Source organism: Gossypium raimondii, chromosome 4 (genome assembly GCF_025698545.1).
Source record: "Gossypium raimondii isolate GPD5lz chromosome 4, ASM2569854v1, whole genome shotgun sequence".
NCBI classification, from domain to species: Eukaryota; Viridiplantae; Streptophyta; class Magnoliopsida; order Malvales; family Malvaceae; genus Gossypium; species Gossypium raimondii.
Genome location: NC_068568.1, coordinates 6,260,340 through 6,284,751, shown reverse-complemented (window position 1 = coordinate 6,284,751; position 24,412 = coordinate 6,260,340). Strand labels below are relative to the sequence as shown.

The 24,412-nt window shown below is 33.1% G+C and overlaps 1 protein-coding gene across 1 annotated transcript; it reads right to left on the bottom strand.

Annotated features, from left to right (window-relative positions):
- Nucleotides 1-4,790: 4,790 nt before the first annotated feature.
- On the bottom strand, nucleotides 4,791-5,213 carry LOC105779085 (uncharacterized). Its single transcript, XM_012602836.1, has one exon. It carries the CDS (start codon nucleotides 5,211-5,213, stop codon nucleotides 4,791-4,793), a length of 423 nt encoding a protein of 140 aa, XP_012458290.1.
- Between the last annotated feature and the right edge of the window lie 19,199 nt (nucleotides 5,214-24,412).

Below are 24,412 nucleotides of genomic sequence, written 5' to 3'. Positions count from 1 at the left end.
TACCATCTTTATTTATTTAAATTTTTTTCAACAAAAATAATACTATTTTTTGGCACATAAAAATATAATTTTTAAAAAAATTAATTAAATATATATTTTAAAAAATAATATAATAAATACTAATAATTTAACTACATATTAATTAATAATGCTACATAGAAATTCACTTCAGTTAACGTTACTACCATAATTGAAATTAAATAATAAAAATAAAATCAAATTCATTGATTTTTTCCCTCTTACCTTAAAATTTGAGAAAATTGTAATATAGATATTTCAAAGTATTCATTATCGGACCAATTGAGTCTTAGCTCAATTAGTATTGACATTGGTACTGTTGCCAGTGCAGAAGGATGTGGGTTCGAATGCGCTGAAACGCATTATCTTTCTATTTAAGGGTTGGGGAGGGGTTACGAGTAGTTTTAAGTATTGTATAAAAAAGAACAGACATGATAAAAAAAAAGCATTCATTATCGGGCTTAGCTTAGATTGAGATCTTAACAATTTTGAGACATTAAGTTTAAGTCTCATCTTATATAAATATTTAACATTAATTTAATGCTTAGAACAAATTATTGTATTGGAACTATTTTAATTTTTAAGAAAATAAGTAAAATAATGATGAAAGTTTATTAATGTTTCATAGTGTATATATAAAAGAAAATAAGTAAAAAATTTGATAAATTTGTATTTTAAATTTTCTTTCCATATTTTGCATAAGAAATTAATCTAAAATACTTTTCTTGCAATTCTTTCAAAAAAATAATATTAATTTTATTTATAGTTTAGCGTTTTGATTTGATTTTACTCTTATCTAATTAATTATATTTTTTTTTGTGAATTACAAACAATGACTAACGCAACTCGAATTCAGATCACACCTCGAGCGGTGAACACCCTTGACTATCAGGCCAATACACGGGTTCCAATTAATTACATTTATGTCTAATAGTTTAAATCTCTATGATTCTTTTAAAATAATGATTTGATTACTAACACATAAAATTTATTTTAATCAATCAATTTACTTTAGTAGTTGATGTAGATGGTTTATTAGTTAACTAAAAGCCCTAAATAAGAAGAATCATATTCCTCGAGAAGACAATACAATTACAAATAGTCTTGTCAAGATGATTCATGATAGAAGATTAAGTTTAAGATTATTTGAGGATCCTAGACCTAATTTAGTTGAGCTTGTATTCATTTTATTTTCACCAAAAAAAACCTCTAAACCAAGAACAACCATAAGATTTGATTATGCCAAGAAAAACTGTTCACCTTTCAGAAAATAAGTTATTTACTTATCCTTTCATAAATGAGAGATTAATATGGTAAGTATGTTATCTTCAAGGGCCCCAAGGCAACCAAAGATCAACAAAAGACCCCAGCACAATAAATGTAAATCACTGGAAAACTATACAGTTGCACAAAACAAAAAACCATTGGCAATAAGAAGGAAATGAGCCCTAAAAAAATGTGTCTAAAGTTCACTCTGAAGAGCATTGAATCTATTGTCATCAGACTTTTACTATTGCAAAAGCATTTTCATGTTATATGATGATAGATACGAGTAAAGAACCAGAGAAACTAGAGAAAAAAAATAAAAGCAAGCAAAAAATAATAGGGATGCCATTCCCAAGGCTAAATATAAATCCTCTACAATGGCAAAGCCCAACAACCAAAGCTCCATGCTACAGAGTAAAAATTGGAAACTTGAAAAAGCAAAGCAAAGCTAATAGCAAAAGCAAAGGAACAAAAACCACGCAAAGTGAGTAGGGAAGGAAGGAACACTTTCTAGTTATCTTCTCTATCGAATGAGAAAATAAAACCAACCCTGTGATTGCTGGACAACGTTGATTTTATCTTATAATAGACCTTACATTCTGATGGTTGTCGATTCCACCAATATAATCCTATACCTAATTTGCAAATTTGAGTAGTATAGGGAGTAGGGTCGATCCCTCAGAGACTGGGTTTACTAAAAATTGTTTCTCTTTCGACTAGATTTATACATGGGCAGTTGTCGTGCCCAAGAAGTTTGGGGGAATAAAATTTGAAACCTGAAATAAACAGAGGGAAAAAATGTGTAAAAAGTAAAAGCTGAAGACAATTAAATAAGAAAAAAAGTTAAGTAAATTTAAAGAAAAATCAATTAAATTTAGCTCAGCTTCAGGCACGGGTTTTTCCGTCTTTGAACTGATCTTCGAAATTAGATGAACTCCTCTTTTCCAATAAACTAGTTGTAGCTACCAAGGACGCCTCGAACACCAACTCTTCCTTGTGTAAATTAGTTATGGAACGTCCTATAACTAACCCTTGCCGATTGAACAACCTACGAAACGTTCATGATTTAGAACTCCGATAGCTTTACGTTCTAGAAGAGCCTAGCTCGAACCAATGCCCTCAACCGCGTGGGACATTTAAATCCAATTACTACTTCCCTTGACGGAACCAAACAACAATCCCCACTTGGCACGCCAATATGTTCACGGAAAACCGATTAGACAATTGATCCTTTCGGAATTCTAATTGTACGTCAAACCACACTAACTCAAACGACGTCTTTTTTGACTTAGTGTTGATTTGACTTTGTGAGTTGACGAAATTATACTCTTAATCCGGAGAAATAATAAATACTGGAATTTAGGAGTTAAATTGCTCGGGTTCGTAACTCACGGGTCTTGACGAAGTTAACACCGACCCTAAGCTGAAATGGGTTTAGTTGACTATGTTGGAGTTTGACATATCTGGAGTGGGTTGGATAAATGAAATAAGGTTGAAATGGGTAAAAGAATGGGTGGCGTGGTTTAGCCTACTGGAAATGAAAAGGGTTTGAAAAAGAAAATGTAAATGGGGGTGTAGATTGGTGACAAGTTGGAAATTAATAAATTGAAAGTAAAAGGAACCAAAGACAACAAATAATTTCGTGAGAAGGAAGGAGATTATATTCCAAAGATGAAAGCTTGATTATGGAATGAACATAATACCACCTATTTATACTAGTGTCTTTGAGCCGACTTTCCTAATTTAAAGCCACTATACATAGAAAGTGCATAAACTTAAGGAAAAATATCCTCATGATCAAAATAAATCCCTAGATAATCTCTTACTAAGTCAATCAGAAAATTTCAGCCAATTACATCTTTTCAAAATTCCATTTTGACCCCCTTTCTTTTGCTTCTTCCTTCAATCTAGTCCAATTGTTTCCTTTTTCTTCTATTTAGAACCAAATTGCACCCTTGTATAAAATTCAATATAAACATGGAAAAATCAGTGGTGCATTATCATAAATTGACCAATTTAATTATATAAAATAGGTAACTTCAGTATTTAATCAAATCCCCTTACTTAGCTGATGCTAGTCCTCGAGCATTTTGTACGTATCTGTAAAAGGAAAAATTCCCTCCATAATAGGACTTGACCCCTATGGTTTGCACAATTCAACAATTTAGTCCTTACATATTACCATCTCAAATAACCTAGCCTAAGAAATAAGAAGAACCTACCCCTCATTTTATTATTTTTATTTATTTTTGTACTTAAGACATTTTTGAATTTTTTTACGCGAGACATGATGTGAACCCAAGCACCATGTTCTGGTTACTCGATTCGGATGTCTCTAAGTAGGTTATTTTGCCCTACTCGTGATAGCTTGTTAGCGGAGTGAGTGTAAAAAAATTGGACAGCCACACGAACCTTTTTACGCGAGATGTGATGACAACCCAAGCACCACATTCCGGTTACTCGGTCCAGTGTACAACCCTATTTTTCACTCTTAACATTCATATCAGAGGAGTATTATTATTATTCTTTTTTTTTGCATTAAGTCAAGGCTATTGAAAAGTTTATATGTAAAGAACTAAATAGTTAGATAGGTCAAACCACAAGTGTACCATCCCAATTTATCAAGGGAATTATTTACCTTTCACAAGAAACATACAAAAACGACAACAGATAAGCAAAATAGAACCAATATATGTTCCCCTCCCCCTACTTATTTTACATTGTCCCAATGTAATTTGAATTAATTAAAGGATAAAAAGTAAAGGGAAGTAGGTAAAGGAAAAAGAAACTCTCCATGTATTTCAACGTCGTAGAGGGTTACCTCATAGGTGTGTGAGAACGTCTGTTACTAAGGTGCGTAAAGAGTCGAGGCCTTCCTCGATTCGGGTTAATCGAGTTTCGACAGACGTGGGGGGCTCAATTTTGTCTTGGAAGGTCTACCTACAAAATAAAATAAAATAAAATGTGTAATTTTTATTTCTCGAATTTATAACTTAGCTAATGTTATGCTTAAATATTTAAGAAATAAATTATTAAAAACCAAGATTATGGGATTTAGTAAAATAGTCATGATAAATGCATTAGGTAAGTTCCCAGAAAAGAGAGGTGAGTCACAATGGACATTCTTAAGTACCAAGTCTTTCCTTAGACAGAACCGATCCTCGACATGTATTTTCACTTTCTGTTTTACCTTCAAAAAATTTATTTGCATAAAGGAAAAATTTTGGTTGCCTCCCAACAGCGTTTTATTTAACATCTTTAGCTCGACGACCTGTTATTTAAGTTCTGGGCTCCTCGAGAACAATCTCCTGAAATGTGTGCGTTTGAAAATTCTCGTAAAAGGGTTTTAATCGTTGACCATTCACCTTAAAGCACTTCCGGGTTTCTTCGCTTTAAATTTACACTGCACCATTCGAGAATAAATTAGTAATAGTAAATAGCCCTATCCATTTGGATCGAAGCTTACCAGCGAAAATTTTTAAGGTAGAGTCGTATAGGAGAACTTTTTATCCTATTGAAAACTGCTTCCTAGTGATTAACTTATCATGAAATGCCTTCGTCTTTTCTTTATAAACTCGAGCATTTTCATATGCATCATTTCTAATTTCCTCGAGTTCTTGGATGTCCAACTTCTGAGACCTTCCTGTAGAATCCATCTCCATATTACAGTGCTTAACTGCCCAAAATGCCTTATGCTCTAATTTGACCAAGGGATGGCACGGTTTACCGAAAACGAGTTGGTAAGGTGACATGCCTATTAGTCCCTTGTAAGCTGTCCTATAAGCCCAAAGTGCGTCATTTAGTCTCAAACTCCAATCCTTTCTATTAGGTTTAACAGTCTTTTCCAAAATGGACTTTATTTCTCGATTCGACACTTCAGCTTGCCCGTATGTCTGTGGATAGTAAGCAGTGGCAACTCGTTGAGTCATTCCTTATTTCTCCATAAGTGCACTTACGAGCTTATTGCAAAAATGAGTTCTTCTGTCACTGATTAATGCTCGTGGAGTGTCATACCTGGAAAAGATAGAACTTTTAAGAAAGTCAACTACAGTCTTAGCATTATCATTGCGAGTGGCTTTCGCCTCTATCCACTTAGAGACGTAATCAACAGCTAAGAGTATATAAAAATTACCGAAGGAATAAATGAAATGACCCATAAAATCGATGCCCCACACATTGAAAATTTTGCAAATATGAATAGGAGTAAGGAGCATCTCATTTCGACGACTAAGGTTGCCAACTTTTTGGCACTTGTCACAGGTTTTGTAGAATAAAAAGGCATCACGAAACATGTTTGTGCAAAATAGTCCACATTTGAGAATTTTATGTGCGGTGCGTTTAGGTCCAAAGCGTCCTCCACATGTATAAGAATGACAAAAAGTTAAGATGGATTGTACCTCTGTTTCTGCTACACACCGTCGAATTACCTTATCAGAGCAATGCTTCCAAAGGTAAGGATCGTCCCAAATGTAATACCGAGCATCCTTTTTTATCTTATCTTTTTTAGACCTTGGTAATTCTGAAAGAACAGTACCTGTAACGAGGTAATTTACTATGTCTGCGTACCAATGATGGACCGCTTTTGCTGAAAACAGGTTTTCATCTGGAAAGTTGTCTTTCAATGGTGTGTCACCTACTGGAATCGGTAATCGACTCAGATGGTCAGCTACTAAGTTTTCGCATCCCTTTTTATCTTAGATTTCAAAATCCAACTCTTGTAAGAGTAAAATCCACCTAATCAGTCGAGGTTTTGCCTCTTTCTTCCCTATTAAATATTTCAAAGCTGCATGATCAAAAAAGATAATCACCTTAGTTCCCAATAGGAAAGATCTAAATTTGTCTAAAGCAAACACAACAGCTAATAATTCTTTCTCAGTGGTTGTGTAATTGTTTTGGGCAGCATCCAAAGTTTTCGAAGCATAGTAGATAAAATGAGGCTCTGTCCCTATTATTTGGCCAAGAACAGCTCCCACACTTCGGTCACTTGCGTCACACATAATTTCGAACGGGAAGTTCCAATTTGGTGGTTGCACTATGGGAACGGAGACCAATATCTGCTTCAGCACGTCAAATGCGTCTTTACAAGTCTGGTCAAATTCAAATTCTTTATCCTTTTGTAATAGACTGGAAAGAGGTTGCGCGATTTTCGAGAAGTCTTTCATGAATCATCTGTAAAATCCTGCATGGCCAAGAAAGGAACGAACTTCCCTCACGAATGTGGGGTAAGGTAATGAGTTAGTAATATCTGTTTTTGCCTTATCAACCTTAATTCCTTCCGAGGAAACTATATGACCCAAAATTAATCCTTTGTCAACCATGAAGTGGCATTTCTCATAATTTAAAACAAGGTTAAATTCTAGGCATCTTTGTAATATTTTAGCAAGATTATCAAGATATTCGTTAAAAGAGTTACCGTATACCGTGAAGTCATCCATAAAGACTTCAATGATTTTCTCAACATAATCGAAGAATATGCTCACCATGCATCTCTGGAAAGTGGCCGGAGCATTATAGAGTCCAAACGACATTCGTCTATATGCAAACGTTCCAAAGGGGCACGCAAAAGTTGTTTTGTCTTGATCTTCTGGCACCACCGAAATTTGGAAAAATCCTGAGTACCCATTGAGACAACAATAATGGGTCTTACCAACTAATCGCTCGAGCATTTGATCGATCAAGGGAAGTGGAAAATGGTCTTTCCGGGTAGCTGCATTCAACTTCCTGTAATCGATGCAAACCCTCCATCCATTCTGGACTAGGGTAGGGACCAGCTCTCCTAACAAGTTTTTCACCACTGTCACGCCAGTTTTCTTGGGCATGACATGAACCGGGCTAACCCAATCACTGTCGGAGATCGGGTATATTATTCCAACATCTAACAGTTTTTGGATCTCCTTCTTTACTACCTCCATCATAGGTGGATTAAGGCGTGTTTAATGCATCTCTCTTTGGTTTCGTGTTATCTTCGATGGAAATTTTGTGCATGCAAGTGGATGGACTTAGCCCTTTTATGTTGGCTATCGTCCAACTAATAGCTTCCTTATAATCTATTAGAACTCGAACTAGACTTTCCTTCTCGTCTTTGGTCAATTTGTTTGACACTATCACTGGTAAGGTATCTTTCTCTCCCAAAAAGACTTACTTAAGGTGGTCCGGTAATGTTTTAAGCTCTAAGGTTGGTGGCTGCAAAACCAAGGGCAACATTTTAGTTTGGGAAGGTAATAGTTCAAATTGGTTACCTCGGTTCGTCAATGATGGTTGGGTCTCCAAGTGTTTGACAATTTCTCGCAACGGATCTTTTATAATTGCTAATTCCTCGAGATGATTTAAAACATCCATGTCAATGCTTCTGTAAAGGATAGTTCCCAACTCATCAAAGTCATGATATTCGGAATAAAATTGAGTTAAACAATCTATACTATCAATACTAGAAATATTTAATAGTGAGTTAGGATGACCCATAGCTTTGTACACATTGAATTTCACGATTTCGCCATCAAACTCCATTGTCAATGTTCCGTTTCGAACATCAATTTTTGCGCTTGCGGTACTTAGGAACGGCCTTCCAAGCAAAATGTCGGATGAATTAGTTGAGTTATCGTATTCCATATTAATAATGTAGAAATCTACAGGGAAAACTAATTCGTTAAATTTACCGATGACGTCTTCAAGCAACCATTTGGGATAGACGACTGACCTGTCCACCAATTGAATTATTACCCCTGTCTCTTTTAAAGGACCCGCGTTAATCAACTTATAAATAGAATAATGCATAACATTAATGGAAGGAGCTAAATCACACATGGCTTTCCTAATGCCTACATTACCTATCTCACAGGAAATAGCAAACATACCTTAGTCCTTGTATTTGGGCGGAACTTTCTTTTGCATACTATGGAGACATTTTCTCCTACATTTACTCTTTCATTACCTATTAACTTTCTCTTGCTAGTACACAATTCATTGAGGTATTTTGCATAGCGAGGGATTTGTTTGATAGCGTCGAGCAAAGGGATATTTACCTCCACCTTCCTGAATGTTTCGAGGATTTCTTTTTCCTCCTACTTTTTCTTATCCTTTGTGAGCCTCCCTAGAAAAGGAGGTGGCATCACAACTGGTTTTCAAATTTCTATTTCTGGTCTAGCTTTTGGATTAGAGATCTACTTTTCCCGTTCCTTGTCTTGCCCATAACTTTTTTCTAGAACTGTTTCCAGAACTTTTCCGCTACGAAGAGTTATTGCACTTGCATTTTGCCGAGGATTCGGCTCTGTCTGGGAAGGTAATTTACCTTGAGATTCCAAATGATTAATTGCCATCGAAATTTTACTAACTTGATTAGTTAACTCTTGTATTGATGCGTCTATCCTCTGTTGGTATTTTTCAGCATCGATGGCAAGTCTTTCCACAACAGCTTCTAGAGATGTGATCAACTTGGGTTGTTGTTGTGACAGTTGCAAAGGTCTCGGTTGGTATGATGGATTATATCGGGGATTAGCTTCGTAATTCAAGTTGGGATGATCCTTCCACTCGGGATTGTAGGTGTTGGAGAAAGGATCATAGCGTTTTTGCGGAGGTCCCAAAAAACCTCCGATAGCATTTACATGTGCCGTTGAATTATCGTTAAAGATTGGGCACAAATCCGTCAGATGTTCGGACGTAGTACAAATTCCACACAGTTGGGTCAAAATTTTCTTTTCTGTAAGTAAAGATTGAACAATATTAGTAAGCTTATCCAATTTATGTTCTAAAGATGAAATGTTTACCCCATTAACTTGTCTTTTAGGTTCCGAATTTGGCCGATACTATTGAGAATTTTCCTCCATGGTGGATATCAGTTCTCTTGCCCTTTGAGGAGTCAAATTTACAAATGCCCCTCCACTAGCAGCGTTAACCATCTTCATTTCCATAGGGAGAAACCCTCGTAGAAATACTAAAGAAGTGATTGCTCGGTTAAACCGTGTTGAGGACAACTTGCATATAGTTTTTTGTACCGCTCCCAATAGTCGTACAGCGATTCACTCTCCATTTGGAAAATTTCCACTATGTCTCTCCTAAGTTCAGCTGCTCGCGATGCTAGAAAGAATCTGTTAAGAAATACATGAGATAAGTCATCCCACATTGTAATAGAATCAGGGGGTAAGTAAAATAACCATTCTTTTGCTGTATCAACTAAAGAAAAAGGAAAGGCCCGAAGTTTGATTTCATCTTCTGTTACTCTCTGAGGTTTCATGCTTGAGCAAACCATATGGAATTCTCTCGAGTGAGTGTGTGGATTTTCATTCTTCAAGCCTCGAAAAGTGGGCAAAAGGTGAATCAGACCTGATTTCAACTCGAACGGGGTTCCTCCAGTTGGATAGTTGATGCATAATGGTGTTTGCTCGTTGGGAGCAGCGACTAGTTGACGAATGGTTCAGTTTGCTATCCTTTCTGGTTCACTGAGGTTGTCTTTTGCTTCTTTCATTTCTAAAAGTGGTTTGGTCTCAGGTTTAACCACTTTGACTTGTTTCTCACGTTGAATTGCCTCTGCACGAATTACTTCGCTCAACTTTTCGACGTAGGATTCTAGGATCCCTTGTCCTAGCTCAGCTTCTACTTTACCTGCACATTTAAGAGCTTCCGTCTCTTTTCATCATGCTCGTGCCCTGAGTCGTATTTGAGATCTCCAATGAAGATCTGATCATGAAGAAGATTTAAACAATTGTAAGTGTTGCCAGTCCCCGGCAACGACGCTAAAACTAATAGTTGTCGATTCCACCAATATAATCCTACACCTAATTTGCAAATTTAAGCAATATAGGGAGTAGGGTCGATCCCTCAGATAATGGGTTTACTGAAAATTGTTTCTCTCTCGACCAGATTTATGTCTGGGTAGTTGTCGTGCTCAAGAAGTTTGCGGGGATAAAATTTGAAACCTAAAATAAACAGAGGAAAAATGTGTAAAAATTAAAAGCTGAAGACAATTAAATAAGAAAAAAAAGTTAAGTAAATTTGAAGAAAAATCAATTAAATTTAGCTCAGCTTCAGGCACGGGTTTTTCCGTCTTTGAACCGATCTTTGAAATTAGATGAACTCCTCTTTTCCAATAAGCTAATTGTAGCTACCAATGACGCATCGGACACCAACTCTTCCTTGTGTAAATTAGTTATGGAACGTCCTAGAACTAACCCTTGCCGATCGAACAACCTACGAAACGTTTGTGATTTAGAACTCCAGCAACTTTACGTTTTAGAAGAGCCTAGCTCGAACCAATGCCCTCAACCATGTGGGACATTTAAATCCAGTTACTACTTCCCTTGACGGAACCAAACAACAATCCCCACTTGGCACGCTAATGTATTCACGGAAAATCGATTAAACAATCGATCCTTTCAGAATTCCAACTGTACGTCTAACCACACTAACTCAAACGACGTCTTTTGTGACTTAGTGTTGATTTGACTTTGTGAGTTGACAAAATCATACTCTTAATCCGGAGAAATAATAAATACTGAAATTTAGGAGTAAAATTACTCGGGTTAGTAACTCACGAGTCTTGACGAAGTTAACACCGACCCTAAGCTGAAATGGGTTTAATTGACTATGTTGGAGTTTGACATATCTGGAGTGGGTTGGATAAATGAAATAAGGTTGAAATGGGTAAAAGAATGGGTGGTGTGGTTTAGCCTACTGAAAATGAAAAGGGTTTGAAAAAGAAAATGTAAGTGGGGGTGTAGGTTGGTGACAAGTTGGAAATTAATAAATTGAAAGTAAAAGGAACCAAAGACAACAAATAATTTCGTGAGAAGGAAAGTTATTATATTCCAAAGATGAAAGCTTGATTATGGAATGAACACAATACCACCTATTTATACTAGTGTCTTTGAGCCAACTTTCCTAATTTAAAGCCACTATACATAGAAAGTGCATAATGTCGAAACCGTTTTTTGAAAACAAGAATTTAGTTGTCGACTTTAAAAATAAAAATTAGAGTCGCCACCGATCCTTGATTGGGGTGTGATCGGCTCACCTTAAAAATAATTTTGGTCTGCGAAATTTGAGAAAACAGGTTCGGGAGTCAGTTACGCACGAGGAAGGGTTAGCACCCTCGAAACGCCCAAAATCGGTACCAAATTGATTATTTAATGTATTGGTGTCGAAAACTTGAAAAGATTTTAAAAGGAAACTTTTTATCTCATGAATGAATCAAAATAATAAGACATTCTTATTTCAAAGAAATAAAACACCACACCCAGTGAGTTAGGGCACAATATTTTTAAATCTTCAAATTTCTGAATATTGCCTTTTACTTTAGAAATTCTTATTTCGAGATAATAAAATGTCATGACCAGTAAGTTAGGACCCAACATTTTGAATTCCCGAGAATAAGCTTTTATTTAAAATTTGTGAATTTATTGCAAAACAAATACTTGGCTTTCTAAATTCATCGAAAAATAATCGTCATCCAGTAAGTTAGGACACGATCTTTCTCGAGAATCATGAAGGTCAAATATTTTAAAAATTTATAAAATATAATGATTTAAATACTTCGATAAAACCAAAATATATTTCCCAAAAAGTATGTTAAAAGTTAATGTATAATAGGAAACAAAAACTTTAATTTAAAACATATATGAATAAATATTTACAAATATATATACAAGTAAAATATACAAGTAAATTTACAAGCATGTATGCATATATTCAACATGTAAATATAAGTGTATGTATAAAAAGATGAAATGGAATATATCAATCAAAATTTAATAAAAATGCATGTATGTATTTGAAAATCGTGAAAGTAACATAAAAATATAAAAATATGAACATGTGTATATATTTATAAAAATGTATAAGTATATGTATATACAATATAAAGTATATAAAAGTTAAAAATGTATGTATATGTATATAGATTTACAAAATAGAAAAATAAAATGAATAAGTATATACATAGGTAAATCATGAAAATTAGCATAAGTATACATTCAAATACATATATATATATATATGTACAAAAATAATGGGAAACATAAAATAACGAAAAATATTTATAATAATAAAAAAAGTGTATGTATATTATGGAAAATGTATAAATGTATGTTTTGAATTACAAAATTTGAGAAATATATGTGTACTAAAATGTGCATGTGCATGTATATTTATATATATATATATATATATATATATATATATATATTTATAAAATAAAGGAAAAAAGTATGCCTAAATAAAATAGAAATATACAAATATATACATATTTACAAAAGTAAAAAAAAAGATGGAAAAAATATAAAAAATATTTGTATGTATACGAAAATAATAATTACAATATTAATAATAATAGTAAATAATAATAAAAAGTAATAATATAATATAATAACAACAAATAAAAAATAATTAAATAGTGAAATAGTTTTTAAAAAATGGATTAAATTGAACAAAAGACGAAAAACGGGGCAAATTTGAAATAAATGAAAAAAATACAAATTTGAATGCGCAGGAAACAATGGAGGACCGAAAGGGAAATTATCCCTGCCTTCCCAAAACGCTGCGCAGATATGGGCCAGATTGAAACAAAAACGAAATATGCGGCTTAATTTAAAAAAATAACAAAAGGGCCTTATTGAAGAGCGCCGCAACTAAGAGGGACTAATTGTGAAAATTTACCACTCAGGGTCAGAACGCGCGGACCCCCCTGCGGGTCGGGTCAACGCGCAGATCCCCTGGGTAAAACGGCGCTGTTTTAGTTTTATTTTAAATGCAACATTTTTTTTAGAAAAACACTTCCTACCATGTTTAAAAAAAGGAAGTTTATGAACCCTAGCCTCCTCTGCTAGGGTTCTCACATTCAACCCCCACGCCGCCGTTCACTTGTTTTTCCCACCGTGCGACGTTGCCGATTGAAAGGTAAACAAAACTCCTCACTCTTCACTTATTTTTTGTCTAAAAAACACATGAAATGATGACTAAAAACAGAAAGGACATTCGAAGGAAAAAAAAAGAAATAAAAACCTTCAAAATCGTGTTCCGATCTTTCGTGTTTTATAATGTTTTTCAATACAACGTTTGCCTTCCTTTTCCTTTAATCCTTGATTCCCTCCCTTGTTTACAAAATAGATACCCTTTATATAGCCTAAAAATATAAGCCATTTACAGTATTTTCTCCTTTTTTAGACTATTTCTAGTCCACTTTTGCAGAAATCGTGAAGAGCACGACGGGGAGGCGATTGGCCCAGGACGTCGGCGCTGGGAGTCTGATGGAGGCGGGGCTTCTTGCGGCTAGGGTTTGGGTTGAATTGTTTAGGGTTTCTGCTGAAAATGTTGTGGGCTGTTTGTTGGGCTTGTAAAAAACTGAGTTGTGCCCCATTGTTTATTTCACACGGGCCCGGGCTAATTTGGGCCTACTACACATAAAATCAAGGAAAAATATCCCCATGATCAAAATAAATCCCTAAATAATCTCTTACTAAGTCAATCAGAAAATTTTAGCCAATTATATCTTTTCAAAATTCCATTTCGACCCCCTTCTTTTGCTTCTTCCTTCAATCTAGTCCATTTGTTTTCTTTTTCTTCTATTTAGCCTCAAATTGCACCACTGTATAAAATTCAATATAAACATGGAAAAATCAGTGGTGCATTATCATAAATTGACCAATTTAATTACATAAAATAGGTAACTTCAGCATTTAATCACATTCTTGTATTTTTCACCATTCAGCAAGTTTATTGTTTAACTAAGATGGATGAATTTTCACTTAATTTGAAAGAATGATTAATTAATAAATGGAATAGTCGGTAGTTTTTATTACGATCTCGATTGAAGTGGCTAGATAGGATTCCCGCCAAATCAAAATATAGATAGATCCTAAAATATCTATATTGCTGTAAATGAATGATTAAAACAAATGATGTTATTGATTATACATCATAAAATATGTACTTTAGCCATAAAGGGATGCTGCATCCTATCATTCATTGTACCATAATAAATACATAAATTGCATAAATAGGGATGATACCATATATCATATGGGTACAAGAATCTCATAAAGCATGCTAATGGTTTTTTTTATGTATTTAGTCATCCATAATATGTTAACACTTCTTTTGGTTAAGTATTCCTCTAAATATGTGTCGTTAATAATGTCAATTTATCATATCATTTATTTATTTTATTTTTATTGAAATGTTGAATTGGATCCCTACAAAGAAGTATTCGATAGGCTCATTTGAATTGCCTAATCAAACAACTCCGTTTTAAGCTCTCCTTAATTGCATTTGTAAGTACATTGTATTTCTTACATGTTTTAATTTAATACAACATTTTTTGAGATAAATCCATGTTAGTGATTTGAATTAAGGCATAATATCTTACATATTTCCATGTGATATTACTAATTTAAATTTAATAAAAATTTAATAAAAATTTAAATTTTAATTAATGTTGATTTATTCAACTTAACAAACAAATATAAATAAACAAAGATCCAACACATAAACTATTTATTTACAGCCATAAATTTACAAAATAAAAATTTAGATTAATTAATCATATTATAAACATTGAGATATAAATTTGAGCATAATATAAAAATTAGAATTAAAATTTGACTTAAATCTATTTAGAACACTTAAGTAATCATAGTATAAACATAATATTTTTAATTGTGTTATTAATTTATTATTTTAAATTCTAAATTTAAATTCATTAATTTTATATTTAGTTTTAAAGTTAAAATTTTCATATAAAATTTAATTTAAATAATATTTTTATTTATTCTTAAAAGTATATAGTTTAAAGTTCAAATTTCAAAAATAAAACATAATATAATATTTATCATAGAAATAAATATTTTTAATTAAAATAAACTTTTAAAGGAAAATAATTTTAACTTATGTTAAAATTAAGTTACATAACTTACATAACTTAAAAGAGTATAGTAACATAATATTTAACTTAATTTGTTAATTTTTGTCGTTTTAAGTATAGTAAACATAAAGGTGATAAAAACACAAATTTAAAAATTAAAATAGTATAATTAAAGGGTTAAAATTTAAATTTAAAATTTAAAGATGATAATCATAACTTACATAAACATTTAAAGAATAAAAAAAACTTTGGATCATAACTTACATAACTTATAAATAAACAATTTACGAGTTAGTTTACACCCATTAGATACTTGATACTTGATATGTATTATCTATTTTAGTACAATGACATGATTTAAATCAATTTAGAACACTTAAGTAACTGTAATTTATTGTCAACTTTAGACTTCAAGAACTACGAAATGGATAAGAGTTAGATGAATTTGTCAAGGGTAAGCAACGACTATCGAAATGGAGTACAAACTTTTCTAAATTTTGCATTTCAAAATGCAAACCAAGAGAATATGATTCTTTACCCGTGTAAGAAGTGTGACAACATCAATTGGCATATTCATGGAGTTGCCTACGAACATCTAATTGTTGATGGCTTTATTTGGGGTATAAAAAATGGATTTTCCATGGAGAGTGTACACCTCGTAGAACCTCTTCAATGATTAATTTGGCTTATCCTCATAATGCTTACCATCAGTCTGTTAGAGAAGATGACATGGAAGGTATGTTGCAGGATGCATTTAATATGCGCAGTCATGGTTTGCAATCGTTTCCACCTAAAATTATTGCATCCGATGATTGTGATATTGGTGGAAATGCTTTTACTGAAACGGGAAGAAGTGTACTTGATGAAGAGCCAAACAGAGAAGTGGTAAAGTTCTACAAGTTACTTAATGAAATGAATGAAGAACTTTATGAGGGATCGAAATTTTTAAAAATGACCTTCTACATTCTTCTTTTTACTTAAAATGTTTGGGAGGGTGGACCGAAAACTCTTTTACACTGCTGTTAGATTTTTTGAGAGATATGTTTCTGTGTGTAAAAATCCTCATTCATGCAAAGATATAAAGAAACCGATAAAAGATTTAGGCCTTAGGTATGACATAATTCATAGTTGCCTAAATGACTGCATGTTGTATTGGGGTGATCAGAAAAACCAACAGTCTTGTCATGTTTGCAGTAAATCTCGTTGGATGAATAGGAATACAGAAGATGTGAATGAGAATGAAGGTGAGGCACAGTCAAGAAAGAAGCCAATAAAGGCTTCAAAAGCTTTTCATGTTGTCAAAGACAACCGAGTCTATGAGGTAGCATCATGGTCAACGAACCGATGATAGATTATTAAGGCATCCTGCAGATTCTTTAGCTTGGAAATCATTTGACAGTAAATTTCCAAGCTTTGTAAGTGATCCTCGGAATGTGAGGCTTAGGCTAGCATCTGATGGATTTAATCCTTTTAAAATCATGAGTACTTCGTACAGTACTTGGCCTGTAGTGCTTGTTCCTTACAATTTGTCTCCATGGATTTGCATGAAGCAATCTTCTTTTATCTTATCTATGATTATCCCTAGAGAGAAAGGTCCAGGAAATGATATTGACATTTATATGTAGCCACTTATTGAAGAGTTGAAACAATTATGGGCGGGTGTTGAATCATATGATGTCTTAAGAAAGGTGAACTTTTATTTACGTGCAGCTTTGTTGTGGACTATTAATGATTTCTCGGCTTATGTCAATTTATCTAGATGAAGTACCAAAGGACGTTATGCTTGTCCTTGTTGTGCGGTGCAAACATATTCGAAGTGATTATATAATGGGAAAAAAATTCTTTTATATGGGGCATTGTCGGTGGTTAGATAAAAATCATAGATTTAGATTTCAAAGGACTCGGTTTGATGGTACTAAAGAGTTTAGAGAAGCTCCTAAGCAGACCATTGGATCTGAAATCTTCTTCATGTTAAAATATATAAATTTCAGTTATGGGAAGATGAATCAACCACCCAACACGCAAACAAAGAGAAGACCGAGGGAGGCGTATGTTGGCGATGTTGGCCGGCAGATTGATGATGAATCTGATGAAGAGGATGATCCTAATGAGGTGGACTTATGGAAAAAAAAGAAGTATTTTTTTTGAGTTTCTTTATTGGGAGCATCACATTTTGCTACACAATCTTCATGTCATGCATATTGAAAAGAATGTTTGCGAGAACATCATTAGGACAATTCTGAATGTCGATAGAAAATTGAAAGTCAATCTTCAGAGCCGACTTGATCTAGTTGACATGGGAATTCAGCGTGATCTTCATCCTTAATTACTTTCGAATCGAAAATCTTGGTTGCCGCCTTCTATTTTTGCAATGTCAAATAAAGAAAAAGAAGTGTTATGCACAGTGTTGAAGGATATAAAGGTTCCAGATGCATATGCATCGAATATATCTCGATGTGTGAGTCTTAAAGATCGAAGCCTATATTCCCTAAAATCACATGATTATCACATCTTGATGCAAGATTTACTGTCAATTGCTTTATGGTGTTGTATGTCAAAAAAGGTGACGTCTTGTATAATTGAACTATCCAATATAATGAAAGCAATTTGTGGAAAAGTTTTGATTGTTGAAGAACTTGAGAAAGTACAAGATCGAGCCACCTTGACTCTATGCAATTTGGAGAAGATCTTTCCACCTTCCTTCTTCATTATTATGGTGTACTTGCTAATCCATCTCCCTCATGAAGCAAAACTTGGTGGACTGGTTTTCTATCGGTGGATGTATCCTATAGAGAGGTGTTAATTTATTTGTAAAGTTTTCATTCATTCATGAATATACCTTTAGTTACAACTTTTGATAATGTTGTATATCGTGTTTAGATTTCTATGCAAATTGAAGTCTTATTGTCGTAATAAGTGTAATCCAGAAAGATCAATTGCTGAAGATTACTGGGCAGAGGAGTGTATAACTTTCTGCTCTAGATATTTAGAAAATGTTGAAACAAGACTGAATAGACCAAGTAGAAATGTTGGGCTCACTAATCATAACTTAGCCGAAACTTATCTATTTCGAAGTTATGGAGAACCAATCGGTAAAGTTAAAATTGCACACTTAGATGATAGATCTTGGATACAAGCACATCGATATATTCTTTTTCACCACGATTCAATTGAACCATTACGCAAGTAAGTTCTAGAATTTGATAAATATTCATCTTTTTAATTTGTTTATCTTCTAACCAAGTAATCCACTTTTTAACATAGCGAGTACAAACAAGTCTTGAGATCTTGTTCACGCTCTCGAAGATTACAACATCAAGAGATTCATAAGTTATTCACAGAATCTTTTCATGAATGGTCAGGGCAAACGATATGCAACTGAAGCTTTCATTGACAAATAATAATGTTTTCGTATAACATTTATAATTAATCAATTTACTTTCGATTCAATAGGTTTGGAGTGGAAATGTGTCAATGACGAAGTTAAATGGCCTTCCCAAGGTCCGAATAGAGTAGTAAAAATATATATTGCCTGCCTCATTAATAGATTCAGGTTTCATACAAAATCTCGCGAAAGATTGAGGAGGACTCAAAATGTGGAATAGTTGTTAATTCTTCAATTACAAGTTATGTTAGTGCTAGGGATAGTAATCCTGTTGAGGGAAATATAGAGTAGTACGGACTTCTTACTAAAATTATTGAGTTGGATTATTATGGCAAACAAAAGGTTGTCTTATTTCGATGTGATTGGCTGATGTTAATATTGCTCGCAAAATTAAAAAAGATCAATTTAGTTCTACAATGGTGAACTTCTCTCGATTAATTCACACTGGACAAAAATTGATAGACGAGTCATATGTATTTTCTTCTCGAGTCAAATAATTTTTTTACTCGAAAGATTCAACTAATAAGGGTTGGTACGTTGTACTCCGTAACACCCCTAAAGATTTGTTTAACATGGGCAATGAAAGTAGAGATGACATCGACGAAAGATCAGAAACTTTGCCTTTTCCAGAACAAAACTTAAATGAAACTATCCCTAGTACTAGTACACAATTTTAATGGGTTCGCTAGGATGTGGATGAAGATATTTACGAATCATGATGTAGTAAGATTTTATGATTTTTTAATTATATGTAATATTATAATTTAAATCTTGATCTTGTTAAATATTTCAACTATTTTATATGTACTATTATTGTTGTAATTAGTTACTAATAATTCAACTATTTTATATGTATTGCAGCTAAAATGCCTAAAAGAAGATTGCGAGATCTAAGTATTATTCAAAATCCTCCAAATTCAGAATAAACAAATATGAACAACAGACTGCTATTGGATCTTCGAATGTTCCGAATACAGCCGACGAACCTGTAGAAATTCAAAGTAATTTTAACTTTAATTCATATGCATGTTAACTATTATTATTGATTTTTGTTTAAAATTCTTATATTATAATATACCATTTTTTTAGCTGAAAGTGGTGGGAGGCGCTATTAAAGATTTATACGAGTTAAATTCTGTCGAGCGTGTCAAAGTAGCTAGAAACAGTCATGTGACGCCTATTGGATTAGAAGTTCGACTTTTAGTAGGATACTTGGGCATTATAGAACGAAATGTCAATCTGTTGCCTATCAAATACGAGTCATGGAATCATATGCTTGATAGTAACAAAAATCAAGATCTCGATAATATTAAGTTAATAACGTGAATGTAATTTATAATACTTTGGTTAAAGTTTCATTTATATTTACTTTCTAAACTTGTGTTATTTGCAGGAGAGATTTGCTTTAGAGGTCGCGGACAATTATGTGAAGAAGGCATTAGGAAAAAAATGGAGAGACCATAAAAATGCTTTAAAGAAGGAATATTTTAAGAAAAATATAAGCCTCAAAGAGAAATTGCGAAATGTCTCGTTGGGAATGCTAAAGTACCATTGGGAAGATGCAGTTAGATTTTGGAATTCAAAGAAAGGAGATGTATTACGTACTTCCAAACTTTTATAATTATTTCAGTTTATAGCATTTACTATATACGTAATAATAATTTCATAATGTAGGATCGTGAGCGAGTTGGAACTACAAGTAGGCAAAAACAAAAATTCATGCACACAACTGGGTTGAAAAGTTTTGCTTGTGTAGCTGATGACGAGGTATTTTGAATTTATTAATTGTGTCAAATATTAATTACTTTATACTAAATAATATTTTTCCTACTATATTGTAGGAACTGTCGTCTGGTCAAAAAGTTGGACACCTTCAGCTTTTGACATTACACATAGAAAAAAAGATAGATCTTCTATGACTACTGAAGCTGCAGAAATTATAGTATATTTACTTAATAAAACTTGAATTATTTTAAATATTTATCATATTTAATTATAATGGTTTAATTTTTCGTTTGTAATGTAAATAACGTTAAGTTATGTTGCATTTGTTTTGATTATATATTTCGTTTCTAACTCTTTGATTGATTTATTAGGAGAAACTAAACGATAAAAGGGCAGAGTATGAAGCGATCGCTTCAAGTGATAGTTCTGTTAATCTTGACGACATTGATAACCGAATTATTACTGAAGTTTTGGGTCTTGAAAGGTATGGTCGAGTTTGATTTCAATGATCTTTTGTTAAACCAACCCAATATTTTGGATCCAGCTCGTAGCAATACATGCCTTCAGGGAATCAGGCTCAAGTTGAAGTTTAGAGGTTAAGAGACCAGATGGCTCAGATGCAAGCGAGCACAGTTAAACAAATTGCTCAACTTAAAGCGGAGGCAGCATCAAGAGAAGCAGAGGCTCAAAGAAAATATAAAGAACTCCAGCTACAACTTAAAGTAGAGGTAGCAGCGAGGGAAGTAGAGGCAAGTAGAAAATATGACGAACTCCAGCTACAGCTTCAGAATATGATGAAGATGTTTCAGCAGCCGCAGAATCCACCATCTTAGACGTTTGTTTTCTTACTGTGAGAATATTTTAACAATATAACTTTTGAATATAATATAATTTTGTTATTTCATTTATTAATTTAGATCATATACATATTTCTTTCGTTGGATTTAGATTTTCAGTTTTTGGTTGGATTTGATGTTACAGGAAATTATGTTGACAATTCGGGTTCTATATGAATGAAATTGGGTTGGTAAAAATCTGCTAAAGTTAGTGGCATTTTTCCAAAAGTTAGCCGCGTTTTCTTTAGCGGCGTTTGTAGGAAAAGCGGTGTTAAAGGTCATGTTCTATAGTGGTGTTTATTAGGAAAGCCCCATTAAAGGTCAAGTTCTTTAGTGGCGTTTGTGGGAAAAGCGCCGCTAAAAGTCATGTTCTATAGCGGCATTTGTGGGAAAAGCACCACTAAAGGTCATGTTCTATAGTGGCATTTTTCCACATAACGCTGCAAAATTTAACGGCGTTATCTATAGCAGCATTTAAACGCTGTAAATTTTTTTAACAGCACTTATAAACACCGCTATAGGCCCAAAAAAACACCACTAAAAACCTGTTTTCATGTAGTGAGAAGTAACTGAAGCCGTAGTCACCTACGTCCAATCAAATACCTATTGGACCGCCTCCCACTGCTGTAGAAAACCATTCGCAACCTGAATTATATGATACGGAGAATAAACAACACCTTTCCAAATAAAAAAGTTACAGTGTAGCTAAATGCTCCAAAGAAGAGTGAGATGACACCGAGCAATAGCTAAATCAGTTGAATTGATCAAGGAAAGGAGAATCTGCTGCATAGATGCTCCCAGCTACAAGCTATTGACTTGCTACCACTTAGCTATCCGAAGGTCTGTTTAGACAGCTGTTCGAACATGAGGAGAAACTTCATGTACAAGGATAACTAAGGTCTCAACAACCATAATAGCAGTTTGTGCCTAGTACATTACCAAAAACTATTAGAAAATCTAAAAACCAATAAAAAAAAGTAGAAAACTGACTGAAACTCTCGGGAAAAATATTGCTCGACGCTGAAAGGATGTATGCGAGCTTGTTGAACCTGCATATGAAACACAAACCCACACGTTGAGCTTCTCCATTAAGCTCAACAGTGCATAGCCAATTTCCAATATTAATTCAATAGTTTGATATATTATTTTTTATATTATTTTATGATAAAATTAAAATAACTAAATAAAATTTATAAGCCTTTAACAACATTAATATTTTATATATGAATGTACTTCAATCATATTAATAATACTAGATTACATCACACTAAATATGTTGGTGAAAGAAAATGTTTTATGTAAAAAATAGTTTTTTAATTATTCGATAACAATCATTGATGGAACAGTAAAGAAAATTTGCTTAAATCTATTAAACATGCGTTTGGTCTTAGGATTTTTTTTAATTGTTTTATTTAAAAATGGCAAGAAAATTGATGCAACAATTGAAACTATGATGCATGCTAGTTCTGTTTGAAGCATGTTGGTTCTGTTTGAAGCATGCTGGTTCAGCTTTAGTTTCCTTCTAGTTTCATTTTATTTGATCTTAACCAATGTATTTGTTATGCACTGATTTGATTAGGTGCTGATTGACCCTTTTTTGTTTAAGTGCAAGCAATGTTTTGTAAGTTACAATATAGTTAGAGGGAGTAGTTGTGTACTTGGTAATGTTTAGTGACTTAAATTGTAATGTTTTCTTGTTGAATGGATAAGCAAATCATTTTCATGCTTCTTGCTACTCCTTTTTTTTTTCATCTATTCTTTATTTTAGTTCTTTTAAAATCACCAATAATTGGTATGAAGACCTATCATCTTTGAGGGTCATTGTTTTTTTTATTTTTGTTGCTTGTTAAGACAAAAGGTGTTGTTTATTTGTTTCTTGTTGATGTAAAACATGTCTTCAGCAAACTTCTCACCACCTATCTTTGCTGGAGAGAACTACCACATTTGGGTAGTAAAAATGATGACTTATTTCCAAACTTATGACTTATGGGATGTAGTCGAGACAGACAGGGAGCCACCACTTTTGAGAGCAAACCCCACCATTGCTCAGATAAGGCAACACAGTGATGAGTGTGCCAAGCAATACAAAGCAATGTCCTGCTTTCAGAATGATGTTTCAGATGTTATCTTCACCAGGATCATGGCCTGTGAGACTCCAAAACAAGCTTGAGACAAGCTAAAGGAGGAGTTCCAAGGCTCAAAAAAGACAAAGCAACAACTTATCAACCTGAGGAGGGACTTTGGGAATTTGAAGATGAGAGAGGCTAAAATTAAACAGTATTCGGATAGAACCATGGCAGTTGTTAACAACATCAAGTTACTTGGAGACCAATTCAGTGACATTAGGATTGTTGAGAATGTCATCACAACACTTCCTAAGAGATATGAGTCTAAAATTTCTTTCTTGGAAGACTCAAGAGACTTGTCAACAATTTCCTTGTCTGAGTTGATAAATGCTCTCTATGCTCAAGAGCAAAGAAGAACAAGTAGACAAGAGGAGCATTTTGAAAAAGCATTCCAAGCTAGAAACAAGGAAGCCTAATCTAGCTCAAAATATTATGCCTTAATTTTTGTCTAAATAGTTCATATTTTTAAATGATTAACTTGAGATCATTTAGGTTTGTCAATCTTATTTTTTATTTTAAAAAATATAATTATTTTATTTAAGATTTAATAATTATATATTTTTCTTTTATTTAATTTCTAACTAAAAACAAATTAACATAAAAATTTAATATTTACATTTCAATATAATATATTTAATTTTCATTATATAAATTAATATATATATATATATATATAAAAGAAAAAAATAAATTATAAACTTAAAAATGGATCAGATGAGACTGAGCTTAGATTTTGAATATTGGAGCCCGAGCTCAATCCATATTTAAATAAGCCTTTTTTTTTTAGCCCATTTTTCTCTCTCTCAATTTGTAGGCAGACTTCGAATTCAAGCGGATAACCCAACCATTAAGGATGTTTAATGCAAATCTTCAAGAAAAAAATATATATGGGTAACTTATGTAGTTAGTCACTAAACTTTTATAAGTTTTCATTTTGAGCACCTAAAATAAAAAAATAAAAAATACATTCTAGGCACTACCATTAACAATCTCTTTCATTTTAGTCACTTGCCGTAAATTCAATGTTCATTTTAGTTACCCATCTTTAGTAAAATTTCATTTTCGTCACTCATTTTATTTTTAAATTTCTTTTTTTTAGAATTAATTTTAGTTTCTCCCAATCAAAAGGAAAAACGTTTTTATAGGAAATTACTTGGGTTTTACAAGAAAAACTATTTTATCTTTTAATTTCATTTATTTTTTCTTT